The sequence below is a fragment of the Vidua chalybeata genome, chromosome 5 (genome assembly GCF_026979565.1).
Source record: "Vidua chalybeata isolate OUT-0048 chromosome 5, bVidCha1 merged haplotype, whole genome shotgun sequence".
In the NCBI taxonomy this organism is placed as follows: domain Eukaryota; kingdom Metazoa; phylum Chordata; class Aves; order Passeriformes; family Viduidae; genus Vidua; species Vidua chalybeata.
Genome location: NC_071534.1, coordinates 65915660 through 65930458, shown reverse-complemented (window position 1 = coordinate 65930458; position 14799 = coordinate 65915660). Strand labels below are relative to the sequence as shown.

Here is a 14799-nt window from a genome sequence, read left to right as displayed (position 1 = left end):
CTGCTCTAACAACAGGGAAGCTGGGATCAGTCAGGATGGTTACAGCAAGGAGATACTGGCAGGTGCTTTGCCCAAAGCTGTCTCCAAAATGGGCTTGGCCCAAACATCCTGCAGGACCAGCAGTTACCAGATTTTTGGGTGGCTCTCAGCTGCAGCACCCCAATGTTTGTCTCATACCCAGCACCTGCCTTTCCAGGGTTCACTTTGGTTATTCAGCCACACAAGCCATAACAGAATTTCTGAGCCACAGAAACAATCCACGGCAGCCATTAAAGCTGCTACAATTTAATCTTTATTTCAAAAACAAAATAAAATCCACATTCTCCATCAGGTATAACAATGACTTCCCATGTATGCTCAAAATGAAACTGATTCACTGGTTGATTTTGTGCAGAAGGATGTTAAAAACTTTAAACACATAATTACACATGGAATTTTATATTAATATGATTTTACCAACTATATTGTTAGTAACCTTACATTAACAGTGTCAGCCCAAAAGTAAATCAAGAGAATGACTAGAAAAAATAAGTAATGCACAACTCGTCATAATCTTTCATTACCTAAACTAGCTGCAGCAATCTGATTTTGTAGGTCAGGTTTTCTTTGAAGTCCATCAGCTGTTCCACCTTGCTGCATCTATTTTGTACTAGCATTAAATACTTCTGTAATGCAGCATTTGGGGCAAGTTCCCTACACAGGGGGCAAAAAGCACATGAATCTGGCTCCTCAAGCTGATGCTCAGCACAGGTTTCCCATCCTGGTCTTTAGAGGTCACTTTAAAGATTGATTCTTTTCCTTACACTACCTTTGCTAATTTCTTCCTAACTACCTGCATTTAAAAACCCCACAAACAAAACCCCAGCAACAACAAACCTAGAAAACAGCATCTTTGAATGCAGTATTTCCTGCTTCCTCCTGATATGAGCAGATCTGTTTGGCCATAAAAACACCCATTAACTTACCGCCTCTTCCAAGTCTCAAACAGAAATGTACAGACAACACTAAATTAAATTAAAAGCTACATGCTCCGAGGCACAAAACCCTGCTTGGTGTAAGCCAAAAGGCTCATTGGATTGATGTGGTGAGCAGAGAAGGTGCTTGGATGGGCGTTTCATAAACTATGTCCTCTTCTTGCAAATCCAGTTACAGAAGGATTGAATTACAGCCTCTCCTATCTAAATGGCTGCTGGCACAAGCTCGTCCTACCTGGGTTGATTTCCACTGAAAAGATAGCAAAGAACATGGATGAAATCAAATTTGCCAGCCCAGAGGTGGGAATAGTGATGAGTAGAGCTGGATTTGCAGAGCTCCTGGGCTGATTTTCAGGGATGTGTGTGGAGCAAGGATGCTTCTCCAGCACAGGCAGGCAACAAGAAACCTTATCAGCAGAAAGGCCAAAATCACTTGTGAGTTACAAGATAAGGTAGTGATTTAAGATTAGCACAAGGTCTGGAGCAGCAACCGTTTTATATTTTGCATGTCCAAGTTCAATTACTTCTTTCTCCAGCTGCTCTTGGATCATGTTCTTAACATCCCTGTAGTAGCACTCTAAGCTGGTGAGGTGACAGCTGTGTGAGGACATTGGGCATCACTCACTGCCACTTTGATTACAAATGACTGCTGGAAAAGGATCTCCTACATCCCAGATTGGCTTATAGAGTCAAATCTACTTTGAAAAAACTATAATGTAGTTAATTAAACTTGCTTTTCCTCCCCATTTCTTTTGCATGAAGTAAGACTTTGATCTACAGCACTAGAAGCCAAAGCTGGGATTCAAAATCCTTTGGCACCTACCCAGTGTCTTCACATCAAAGCGCTGAGCGTGCAACCGCTGTCAGCAAGGTCAGGAGTGAGACTAAATCTGACATTTCTGAACTGCTAGTCTGGAAAAGAGCACATAAATTCGAAGCAAAGTATCTTCTCTGTGTTTATTGTCTTTTACCAAGCTCCACGAAGCTTTTATTTTCAACACGTGTGAAATGTCAAGGCAGAAAAAAAAGTTTCTGAAAGACTGGGGCTTCATGCAACTGCAGATGGCCAAATAAGCAGCCAGATGTCTAATTTTTACATGGTTCTTTTTGAATCTTGGATGCTGCTATTAAAAAAAAATTAACCAAGGGCTAACATGGTTAACCTAACCTGCAGGAACATGAAGTTAGTTGAAAATGAAGTTAGATGAAACATGTTGTTACATCAATTTAGGAGCACACACATACCTCCAACACATGAACCTGAACACCTACAGCAAATTATAAGAGACATCCCACCAAGCCAGGCTAAACTAAAACACACTATTACCAAAATAACTTGAAATATTTTGCTTTTAATTTGATTCAATTCAAGCAACATTTCTAATAGGGTAAGTTGCTTCACTAAAATACACAGCAACCCAAGCATTTCAACAGCTTCTGCATTTCCCTGTCTCCTGAAGCTCTGCGTAACAGATTTGGAAGTTATTTCTCAAAGGTATTATTGCTACAGAGGAAGTATCCAGCAACACCACACATCCATTCTGGGAGAATCCAGCTTCATCCAACTGTGCTCTGCCCAGCAGAATGAGCACAGTGGGAAGGAATGAGGACACAAGTCTCTCATCAGGTGGGACAACTGCTGAGTTTAGATGATCTCTGAGGTCATTGATGGGTTTGTTCTTCCGAAAGAGGCAATTTTAAGCTGAAATCCATAGGCAGAGGTGCATAAATTTTTAAAAACAAAGGTAAACTTCTTCCTTTTCTTCTCTTTCCTAGCTATAGTAAGAGAAACTCAGTCTTGAAACTGGGAATGTGACACCTGTAGCTCTTCTCTGTGGTCACAGCTCCCTCTGCAGTCAACCCAGCTCCACCAGTGACACCAGACAGGGAAATCTCCATCAGTCCTGTGCTGTGAACCAGACAGAATGCACCAAGTTCTCACGAAAATCCCATGGAAAAGACTCAGCAAAGTCACCAGAGGGATCTCCAACTCACGGGAAATTACCCACCTGGGCTCATGCTCTCCACAGGAGCTGGTCAGTGCCAGGTTATAGAGGGCATGGGGAACCAGGACACCTAAAATCACCCACTGAGCCGGGCTGGGCATCTGTCCTAAGCGACCCCTCATCAGACTTCTTGGTGTTGTCAAACCAGAGGCTGCTGAGAGGTTATGTCTGGCTCCAGGTGGGAACCACAGTGCAGACACCTCACTCCAGCACCAACCTCACCTTCTTTAAAAAAACAAACAAACAAGAAAACCTAGATATGCTGCACAAAGATGAAGAATCACAAAACGAGGCAGAAGGTGCCACAAGAGCCCATCACTGCAGCCTTTGGTTCTTTTTTGGGTGGACTGGGAGGGAGTGGAAACAAGCTGAGTGTTGGTGCTTTGCACTGGGGTGTTCAGTGACATCCCCAGCACCAGTTTCTGAGCAGCAGCAATGACACAACACAGCCCTCAAGTGCAGTTTTGCTCTGGTTTATTTTTTATTTCAAAGAATAGATTCTGAAAGCAAAAGAATCTTTCAGAAAGCAAGGAAAAACACTGTCAAAGGCAAGAGGATCATTTCAGTGTGCATCACTCCACCCTGCCACCACTGCACCCCGGGGAGCATCCAAACACTTCCTCAACCTGGCAGCAGCAAAAGGCTCCTTATCCCAGACCTGCCAGACTCAAAGGATTCCCTCACTTCACACAGCCTTGGATCAGTTGTGCAAGGCCAGTGGGAGGCTGCTTTGTTGGCCCAGTAGCTCCCAACACTGTCAGACTCCTATTTCACCTGTGCCAGAGCTGCCTGGTCAGGTATGATGCCATGCCAAGCCATGCTTGAGGAACTCTACCAGCAATCATATTCCTGCCCATAAATCCCATTTTTCTCTGTGAGTGGCTGCTGTTTTCTCTTTAGCCACTTCCTTACACCATTGATTCTGCTGGTGCTAACACCCACTTCTTCATCAGCTACACTAGTAACTCCCCATATCACTGAGGGCTTGTCTGAAACTTTTTTTTTTCTTTTTTTTTTTGGCACGGGAAAGGAAGTTGGAAATACTGGAAATTCTTGCATAAAATCTTATGTTGGTATAGCATCATTCTAACGGTGTGTCATGTTAAAAACTTTTAAGAAACAAGAATGAAAACACCAAGAAAATCAAGGTGTTCTTTCAAGACTTTGATTCTTCGATTGTCTAAGACACCTGCAGCAAATCTGTTTTTCTAGGTTAAGTTTCCTTTGACATACATCAGCTGTCCAAGCCCAGTGCAATTATTATGAATTAGCATAGAACGATTTTGCAGTGCAGCATTTGGCTAAGTTACCATTACAGAGGTCAATAAAGGGAATTCTGCCTGCCCAGGCAGGGTCTGTGTTCTTCCCTCAGAGAAGCTCATTCTCAGGCCCATGTGATCCATCCTGCTCTTCACAGGGTCTTCTACAGGTTGATTCTTTCTCCTTGCACAAGCCGTGCTCTAAAGTTCCACATATCCTTCAAAACACAAATGAGACAAAGGAAAAGCACCTAGAGGGTTGGTCACAGAAAAAAATGACCAGGATTCCAGTTTACAGAGATTGTAGACAATTACTTAGTTCTTATCATCTTGTGAAGGTGAAATAAGACCTGGGCACTCCTCTGGGAGAAAACTCCAACTCTGGCTAAAAAAAAAATCCTTAAAGCTACATATGAACACAGAGACTTCTCTGGGGTTTGTAAGAACAACCTCATTTCCACTCAGGAGAAAGAGAGAGCCCCACTACACATCCCTTTGGATTTCACCAAGCACCTAAATAACCCCAGGAACTGAAAGTCAAGCAAGCTGTGGCTTTACAGACATGAAAGATCAGCTTGCAAAACACAGCTGGGCACCCCACCACACCCAGGCACACTGCGGGGAAATGTGCAGAACAACATAAAAATGCCAAGGGTGATAAAGAAAGTCCCCCCCTCCAGAAAGCCCCAAATATTGTAAAACATGTACATTTTATAAGAAAATTGCTGCTTTTACATCTAGACTTTACTGCCTTGATACTGGCTTTCCACACGCTTAGGACCTGCTGCAGATTAAGATATTCAGAACTCTTTCACCCCAGTAACAAGGTTTATTTTTCTTTCAGTGGCTGGATCCCTGAAGTATTTACATTTGCTTTCTATTTTACTCAATGGTCTCATTATTCAGCAAGAGTCCATTAGTCCCTTTTTTTTTTTTTTTTGAGGCAGATGTATATCACTGCTGACAAACCTGCTGTAGCCCTGAGTATAAACAACTGATGTGGGATTATATTTAACAAAAAAAAAATCCATTTGTTATTGTGATCAGATGTGGCTACTTGTTTTAACACCTACCAGTAGGGGGGAAATTGTAAGAAGTGTGGACATAAAAACTGGGCAAACACTGAAATTATTCCAACTTATAGTTTTGAATTGAGGGCAAATGACCCCATTTTTTTATTTACAAGTAGACCTTCAGAAGGAACTTCTGGAGATCAATGGGTGTGAAGGGGCTGCCAGTGAACACGGCATTATGAGGAAAAAGGCCCCCAAAAAGCCTGCCAGTCATCCTCTGAACATCAGGTTTTTTATCCTGCCAAGCACCTCTGCCTGGTACAGCCTGATCTGCCAGCTAGGCATAGCAAAGAGCACCAGTGTGCCACATGAGAGACTTGGGAAGGGAAACTGACCTGGTTTGTAACAAAGGGCACTGAGCCAAGTCTCACCTTGAGCTCCACAGAAGCTACATTGTATTTCTTGCAAACCATTTCCTGCAGCTCCTTCTCCAGGTGCTCCTGAGTTGTGTTCTTGACATCAATGTAGTGACACTCTGAGCTGGCGAAGTGGCAGCTGATGCTCTGTGTGAGGAAAGTGGGTGTCACTCACTGTCACATCAATACAAACAACTGCTGGAAAAAACCCTTGTGCATTCCAGACTGTGGACGCATCACTCCTTCCTTACAGATCGTGTCAGAAAATTCCTTCCTCCTTTTCCAAGTGCTCTGGAGAGTGTCCCCTTGGAGAAATACTCCTGCTGCTGACCTCCTTCTCTTGCTCTTCTTCCTTCCCTTCTCTCCCTCACTCCCTCAGCATGAGCTGTACTACTTGATCTCAGAATATCAGCAGCTGGAGTGGAAATAGGGAGAGTCAGGGCTGGGGCAGACCTGTGTGTTCTGTAAGGGCTCTTAGTTCCTGCACCCTAGGGTCACAACCCACTTGTTTTGAATCAACCAACAAACTGCCACAGGGGCTGAAAGAAGAGGCCACACAATAGGCAAACCAAAATAAAAACAGCAGCCTGTGCTGCAGTGCCTGGATGAATCCCTTCTGAGACAGGACCAGGCCTACAAAGGAGGGCACTTTTCCCTGTTTCAGTTAAATCATCATGCATGTCAACAAATCTTTTATAGAAAAAAGGGTTGTGCAATGATATAAATAAATATTATTTACTGAATGATTGGTTATCCAGAGATGGGATACCAAGAAGACAGGGAAAAAGGTATAGGGAAAAAGGGATATCAGGTAAAGTCCTGATATCTGGGACAGCTGAAAGGGAACTTTCAGAAAAGCAATTACAGCCAGACAGGCTTTAATTTAAATGTAGATTCAATATCTAATTTCTACTCCTGGTCTATTTTTCTCAAGCAGCTGCACAGCATGCTCTTGTTACAGAAGACAGATGTTTAAAAATAAAATAATAAATAAACAAGAGACTGCTGAAGTATATTAGGAAGATAAAAACTCTTTAAAACATTCATCCACATATTCATGAACTGAGAAAGGATTCAAAGGGGGTGGGGGATAAAAATAGAGGGATAGTTGGATAATTTTTTTTTTAGAATCAAGAATATAAAAAGCTGTATCAAGAGATGTTTTCCTACCTTTCGAAAACCTGATGTCCTGTTTATCCCAGAGCCATGAATGAGCAGGGGATGGAAAAACACTGTGTCTCCCTTCTCCATGACAAGGTGAACCTTGGGAATCTTCTCCTCCTCATCAAGCAGTCCATGGAAGAGTCTGTTGGTTTTACCCTAGGAAAGAAAAAGGCTGAACTGAAATCACTCAGCTAGAATTAGAGGAAGTGCTGATTCTCAGAGCACTGCAGGGACAGCTATGAATCTGCTTTCCCCTTCAGAGAGTATTCCATATGCCAAGCTAGAAGTCTGACTTTTGCTTACTAGTCCTTCTACCTCAAGCCTGACACACAGAAAAATGATACTTTCTGTATTTTCTACAGCTGGATTTGGACAAAGACATTCTCAGCTGGAGAGAACAGAGAAGAGCACTGGGAAACCCCACAAGGGTGGACTGATGCCACTGCTGGAGTCCAGCCTTCTGCTCCTGATATAACCATCACCAACAACAATCCAGGCCAGGAAACACACACTCTTAAGAGGAAGATACCACTTGGTATTTTATTCCATCCAGCTGTTTACTGTCAGACTTCTCTTTGGGACACATGCTACCAGGCAGAAACAGGAGGAGACAGAGCCCTCAGACTTGGCAAGGGCAGTGGAAAACGCTGGCATGTGTTTATACTGTCATGCCACAACATGCTGGACATTTTCCAGGTGAAGGTGGGAACAGAGGTAAATCTACCCACATTACATGGAGTGAGGTCACCCAAGAAACTCTCTCCCAAATCAATGTCAATATTTGCATAAACAGAAAAAAGAAATCACTGAAAACCTCAGCTTTGACCTGCACATCCTCCCCCTACAGTGAGTCCTTCCCAGCCAAAATACATCCCCTTCCTACATGCCCTTCCCAAGCCCTCCATGACTCTCTACCTCCCACTCTGGATAACCATGAGGCTTCAGGGCTGTCTTGTGTGTTCCTGGCTGCACAACCAGGCAGCCGTTGTCCTGGTGAGCCCTCTCCATGGCAGTCCAGGCACACACGATGCGGGACGCCGGCCGGAACGGGAAATAGTGCAGGTCCTGATGCATGGGGTGCAGAAAGGTCTGCTTGTCTGCAACACAGGTTCAGAAACCTTCAGCCTCATCAAACGTGACACAGCCTTTTCCTTCCTGTTAAACCACTGTGGCACATCCTAAGGAGCTGCTGCTTCCCACTGGAGTCACTCGGTGTACTCAGTGCCTGCTCCAGCCCAGCCATGGAAGCCAAGCAGGTGAGCTGCCATCCCAGCCCAAAATGGACCATGGTGGTGGCTCTTGGGTCACACAGTGAAAGCCAGGAGGCTGCTTAGCTCTGTGACCCCTCAGAAGTTTCCTTTTGCTGGCCTTCACCACCACCACCACCACACATTTTCATCACTCATTTTGGCTGCTTTCCAGTTTTGAGAACTTTAACCAGCACAGTGTTGCACAAACCTCCTCAGCACAAAGAGCTTCCAACAGCTGTGCTGTCTGCAGGCACTGGATGTACTGCTGTGATGCAAGCAGAATCAACCAGTGCTGCACCCTGCTCATGTTTATTTAGCTTTCTCTTTAAAAGAAGGAAAAAAAAATATCTCAATTTATGGGCTGCATCCTCCACAGAGAGTCTCTGCCCTAGAGGCTCTCTTCCATGAAGTCTAAACATAAATAAATATTCTTGAAGTTTTGCTTATTATTCTTTTCCCCCTGTGGAAATGGAAACATCATCCACACCAGAAGAGCCTGTTATATATAATTTATATACTTATTTTGCCATCGATTTTGCACCTTAAATAAATACATTTAGGACATTTCTACTTGCCTCATTTGCCATACTATTTAGACTTTGTGCAGCCTCAAAAACTCTCCTGTGTTTTCTCATGTTGTCCCATTAAACCGAGGTAAAAAGAAAATAAACTATCGCCAAAATGACTTTGTGAATTTTCAGTGTTATTTGGGTTTAATTTTTTTACAGCTTTTCTAAAATACTAAGTTCAATTCTGGCATACACACAATAATTCATCCATTTTCCTCTAATCCAAGTTTTCCTTACCAGAATCTGGAAGTTTGTTTATCAGCATGGTGTGCATTGCCATGATGTTTGGCCCTGTGAAGCACTCAACATATTTGAGGACCTACAAGGAAGAAAACATTAGGAAAAAAATCAGAAACATGAAAAACAAGAGGAAATATTGCTGAGGAAGCACTGGGAGCTGGATGTTTGGCTGAGGACAAGGGTACAGGAGGAGAACGTCAGGAGTGTCATCATGGAGTGATGCAGGAGAGGAGGCAGGATCTGGCTTGGTACACAAAGGGGAATGGGGGGAGGAGGCCAAGAGGGAAGAGGGAGCTGCAGGCTGCTGAGAGGGGTGGAAAAGATGGGGAGGGTACTCCCACAGAGCTATATCTGCCACATGAATATTGGCTGCAAGGCTGGATCTGCCTAGATGTTTGCCTGGATAAAACACATTCAGAACACGTGGCTGATCTGTCCCTTTAGCCTGGCACAGTTTGGCCAAGTCACATTCCTGACTGGCTCCACACCAGGGGCAGAACAGCACTGCTTTAAGTCTTCTGCCCCAACCTCCATCCATCCCCTGTTCATGCAGAACACTCTTAAAAGCTGACCTGATCTTCCTTCCCCACTTGTGTGTTTATGGGAGTGACCTGTGGGGTTAGATACCTCCATACAGGCTCTTCCACCACCACCACCCTTTCTTTGTGTTACCTCTGGCAGAGTGCAGTATCTGAACAGCTCTTCATCTTCCTGGAAGTCCTGCACTTTATTAACCACATTTTCAGACTGACCAAACTGGGATCTCAGGGACTCATCTTTCATAATCATAATTCCTGGTGGCTTCACCTCTCTTCTACAGATCCTCGTGAACTCCTTCCTGCAAACCAGAGGGAACATCCATGTTGGAAGAACTCAACAATCTCCAGCTTCCCAGAGCTCCCCCAGCCCGTCAGGCAAGTGCCTCGAACCTGAAGCGCTCAATGTCCTCGTCAGAAACGAGGTTCTTGATGAGCAGGTACCCATTGTCTTCATAGAACTGCCTCTGCTCTGTGGTCAGCAGATCGTTGTCCAGGGTGTAGCTGGGACACAGAGGGACACGTTAACCATGTCTAGTGACCAACACGTGTGCTTGGGGGAAGAAAGAGCTGAGCTCTGAAGGCTGTTTTGCTTTCATCTCTGCCAGGGAAGATGGAGCTTACCAAAACCTCCCTGAATGAGGAACAACACTGACTTGGGCTGAAGTAGGAATGCTTATCTGGGGTGAGAATTAAGGAATATACAATCAAGCAAAATAGATTAGAACATTATCTACAGGCACGAGTCTTTGATCCTACAGTGCTGTTCATCTTAGAGGCAGGTGCTGTGCTGGACACTCAATGCTTCTATAATAATAAATTATAATACCAAATATTCTATAAATGAAAAGAATCTAAAACAATAAAGCAATAGAAGTAAACCTGAGGTTTCACGTTCTACAGTTTGCAAACCCTCACCATCTCTCCAGTTACTGCAAAGACCAGGTCCCTTCCAAATGACAGGGACAGCAGGAAGAGAGGAGAGCTTTAGGCTTGTCCTCCACTTCAAGTCATTTCAACAGGTTTTAAAAAAGCATTTTTCTCTTATGCAGAGACACATTCTCATCAAAAGGGCAATTAAACCCCACTTGCTAAAGAAGCCTCACAAGAGCTTTATGCATGGTATTGAAGAGTCATCCATAACAAAAATGAGCATTTTCATGCTGATCTTTTGGTCTGCACATGCACGTTTGCTTCAGGGTTTTATGAAAACCGCTGACTTTCCTCTACTGCTCATAAAACCATGAATGCTTTGGGAATGAGAAATAGGTTTCATCACACCAGTTGTATCTGTGGTCCCCACGCCAGGAAGCTTAAACATTATTGTGTCAAGAGTCACATATAGTGGGAGAAGAACAACACATGCAAAAATGTTTGGCAAAAATGATGAGCCAGAGGGAGGAAAAGGTGCTGGGAACTGGATGGAAGACAGCGAGAACATGGGGAGACCAGCTGGCAACTGCCACAGCAGGTCCCAGAGCAAGGAATCCCCCAACTGAGGGCACCAGTGCTCCACACACCACATTTCAGGCCTAATTTCAGTCAATATGGGACTCCTGATCATTCAGGCTCCTAAATGTCCACAGATAGCTGACAGAGACACAGGCACTGGCTAAATCCCAGCATGGGGCCCTCCTCAGCACCTCCATCTCCCCGAGCTGGGGGACAGCAGACAAGTCCACCCAGTCCTGGACTCCATTTCAGCACCTTCCTCCCAGGCTCTGCACTGCCTCTTCCTCTCACTGGTTTTGCTCTTGACACTTTGCAACATTCAGAGGACAAGTCTGGGTTGCTTGGACAACTGAAACCATGAGGTGCAGAAATTAAAACAAAACCAGTGAAGTGATGTACCATTTGATGTATCAAATAAATCTATTCCTATCACAGTCTGCCATTTACGTTATGCACACACCTTTCTTGCTCCAGCCCAGCTTAGTTACGTTTTTGTCCAAAGCTATTTGCATCATCACCCAGATTTAAAAACAGGTTGTGCAGCACCTCTCCTTACTTCCTGTATCTTACAACCAGGGTGTTTTTCCTGTCATTTATTCCTAATTTTGTGTTCCTACTTGCGTTATGTCAGTGTAAGTCAACAACTATCCATCTGCCTTCATATTTTTAATCGATTTGAGGACTTCTACATCCTGTTTGATCACATCCTCCTGTATGTATTATAATTCAGAGGTAACTTGTCAGCATTCTGCTCTGTGAAAAAGCTTTTTTTTTTAAAGCAACATTTATGAGAGCAGCTTTAAAAATATTCTCAGCAAGCAGTCTCCATTTAACTTTTAGAACCACGGACATATCAACGTAAAAACTTATTGGTACCCAGGTTTCCTTTGCCTTACGTTGGCAGCTTCCAACATTTCCACCTCGGTTCCCGCTCACAAAGCAAACCCTGTTGTTTTTCCTGCTGCTGCTCTACCAGTCGAGTCTGTACCTTTCAACGGAATCTGTGACTTGCCGTGCAACTTCTAAGTCATGCGGAGTTGAATCTCTAGGAGGAAAATTCGCTGCAGGGAAGCCTCTGGCTCGGTGCTGGGGGGGCTGTGCAGGGGCACTGCCGAGATTGACATCCCGGCTCCCCACAGCCTGCGGGGCTGAAGCTCAGGGAGAGGCTTTGGGGTGGGACAGGTACTGACCCCAGAATTCCACTCGGGGCTGCCACGGAAGCGCTGTCCTCGGCACCAGGACACAGGGCAGGACTCGCCCTGTGTGTCCCTCCCAGGCCGGTGTCCCTGTCGGACAAACCACGGGCCCACAAGGCCGCGGGGGGCGAGGGGCAAAGCGCGCCGGGCTGGGCGAAGCGGAGCCTCGGCCCACGGGGGGCCTCCGTGCTGCTGCCGCCCCTTCCCGATCCCACAGCAGGAAGGATACAGGAGCCGGGGCCGCTGCCGGCCGCGGGGAGAGGTGCCGCAGGACGGTGTCCAGCCGGGCCGCCCCGCGCCCCCCGAGCCGCTCCCCGAGCCGCTCCATGACGCCCAGGCGGCCTCAGCGCTGTCCCGGCCGGGGCGGAGCCGGGGCCGCCGCATGCTCAGAGCCCGAGCGGCCTCAGAGCCCCGGGTGAGCCGGGAGACACGGGACGGCGGTGGGAAGGGCCTGAGGGAAGCCGGGGCGGGCCCGGAGCCCTCAGAGCCCGGATCCGGCCGGGCGCCGCGGTCCCACGGGTGTGCGGAGCGGGAGGAGGCCGTGACGGACCCTGCGCCCTCAGAGCGCCAGAGCCGCGGGCCGGCAGCACCCCCGGGCGGAAAGGGCCTGAGGGAGGCCAGGCCGGGCATGCGGAGAGCTTGGAATTTTCCGTGCGGATTTCTTTACGTTCTTCCTCCCGCTTCCCCTCTTTTTCCCATTCTCTGCCAGCAGTGAATTTCATCAGCCCCGTGTGGAGAGCAGCGCTTGGCACAGTGCACTCTTGAGGCCGGCATGGATCGATGCCTTATCTCCTGTCTCCAAGGAAACTGTCAGAGTTCGCCTCTTCCCTCCATGAAAACGTTTGGAGAGATTCTTGCAGCCCCAATGTGAAAACAGATCTCACAGCTGCCAGGTTGTCCGTAAAACCCTCGCTCATGAGCAGTCCAGGCCCTGTTCCCAAAGAGGCACCATCACAAGTCTCCTGTAGCTCCAGGCAGGCCCATGATGACAGAGTGTGCAGCAAAATTCTGCTTACAGCTGCTTTAGGAAGCTTAATTCCCATTCTGCAACAGGTTTTGCTGGAATCTGGGGTGATATGTTGGTGGATCAAAAACTCAGCTGTCCATACACTAAGCTTCCTGTTAGTGATGCAGATGAACAGAAGCCAAGGCATGGATAGGAAGGGCTCCTGTACATAACCTGTATCCTGGAAGCTGGTTCCCTTTAAAACTCAGTGGCCAAAGTCCCGCTGATTTAAGTAACCTACAGCAGGTTTACTGCTCTGGTCTGTGGTGCATTCGTGTTTATGGCTCTTATGGTATGTTTGGTGGAGTCACTCCCTTCAGTGGCATAACAGAACAGGCTGTTCACAGAAGTGGGACAAACAAGGTTGGGAACCCAGGAAAAAAATCCTCTCTAAACAATTTTGTTTAGTCACAGAGGCAAGAGTGAAGGTGCAACAGCAGCAGCAGTGACAGAGTGACAGCACCCTTCACTGCCAACAAAATCAGACCTTTGACTCCTGAGCCATAGGAAAACTCTTAGTCATAAGAAAACAGAAAGTTAAAAGTCCCTCAAATCAAACTAGTGAGGGTGAACAGAAAAAAAAAGCAACAAGAGTAATAGCTTTATTATTGAACTCCTAATTATAACTGCATTGAAAGGCCTATATATAATTTAGATCTATGCTGCAATTGCTTTCACAATCCAAACTGAAACAGGAACCTCAATAAATCTCATCTATTTCAAAGTTTAGGTAAAAGCCCCATCAAAAAGATGAAGCAGAATAATACTACAAATGCCTATTGTGGCATGGACCTGTTTGCAATATAGATACTTCTTCCACAGGTATGTGTTTGACAACATCTTATGCAAAGGTGTCTTTCATACCTGTAAAAAATGAACAAAAAGTAGGGATTTGGCTGTACTGACTTAGGAGAACTAAGATGCTTTTATATATACATAATACACACTTACATAAATATAGATGGAATCATAGAACATCCTGAGTTGGAAAGGACCCACAAGAGCCATCAGTCCAACTCCTGGCCCAGCACAAGACAAGCCCAAGAATCCCACCCCGTGCCTGAGAATGTTTTCCAAAGGCTTCTTGAATTCTGTCAGCCTTGGTGCTGTGACCACTTCCCTGGGAAGCCTGTCCCAGTGCCCAACCATCCTCTGGATGTAGAATCCTTTCCTAATATAAGTATTTTTAAACAAGAAGAGCCTCAAAAACCCTAATATCTCTGTGCATTAAATACCATTATTCCATTTACATACAACCTCTCTGGCAATCTCTACCAGTGACTCCCGTGTCACAGGACTGCCCTGTTGTATTCTATCACACACCAAAGAACTCAGGACACCTCGCCCACCTTGGCAGGAGCAGCGGGTGGCTGAGGTCATTGCCCTGTATTTGTACCCTCCTGCTGATGGATCGAACTTTAACACAACAAAAGATCGATCTCGGCCGCTGCGGGCACCACACAGTGACACGGGGGCTGCTTGCGGTGTAGCCACACCCCCTAGAATTAGAAGTGTGTGGACACCTAAAAAAAAAAAAAACAAACCATCCTTTGCATCTAAACAGACCAGAGTTAATATTTTTCAAACGCATTGATAAGCATCACTGAAATACAGACTGAATCTCATGAACCCACGAAAAGAAACAAGGGAGAAATTTTCTTTGTTAAGGAAACTGATGGTGGCATTAATCATTGTATTAAAATGGATGGCATTTAAGA

General features: G+C 45.6%; 1 protein-coding gene and 1 long non-coding RNA gene across 2 annotated transcripts; one reads left to right on the top strand and one right to left on the bottom strand.

Annotated features, from left to right (window-relative positions):
- Positions 1–3437: 3437 nt before the first annotated feature.
- PHYH (phytanoyl-CoA 2-hydroxylase) lies at positions 3438–12683 on the bottom strand. Its single transcript, XM_053943875.1, has 9 exons — positions 12305–12683; positions 10052–10107; positions 9821–9931; positions 9564–9729; positions 8889–8970; positions 7748–7929; positions 6839–6988; positions 5684–5815; positions 3438–4457 (listed from the first exon to the last, which is right to left on the bottom strand). The coding sequence occupies exons 1-9, from the start codon at positions 12401–12403 to the stop codon at positions 4404–4406; spliced, it is 1032 nt and encodes a 343-aa protein (XP_053799850.1). The 5' UTR covers positions 12404–12683; the 3' UTR covers positions 3438–4403.
- LOC128788674 (uncharacterized) lies at positions 12408–14799 on the top strand. The gene is made up of 2 exons (XR_008431161.1): positions 12408–12490; positions 12788–14799. It is a non-coding gene; the product is annotated as an uncharacterized LOC128788674 (long non-coding RNA).

Excerpts from the sequence above, each read along its gene's own strand:
- PHYH (XM_053943875.1), bottom strand. The coding sequence starts at position 12,403 with ATGGAGCGGCTCGGGGAGCGGCTCGGGGGGCGCGGGGCGGCCCGGCTG. Across the intron at positions 7,930-8,888 it reads AAACAAACTTCCAGATTCTG|ACAAGCAGACCTTTCTGCAC; the intron begins GTAAGGAAAACT and ends CCTGTGTTGCAG. Across the intron at positions 5,816-6,838 it reads GGACATCAGGTTTTCGAAAG|AGCATCAGCTGCCACTTCGC; the intron begins GTAGGAAAACAT and ends TTCCTCACACAG.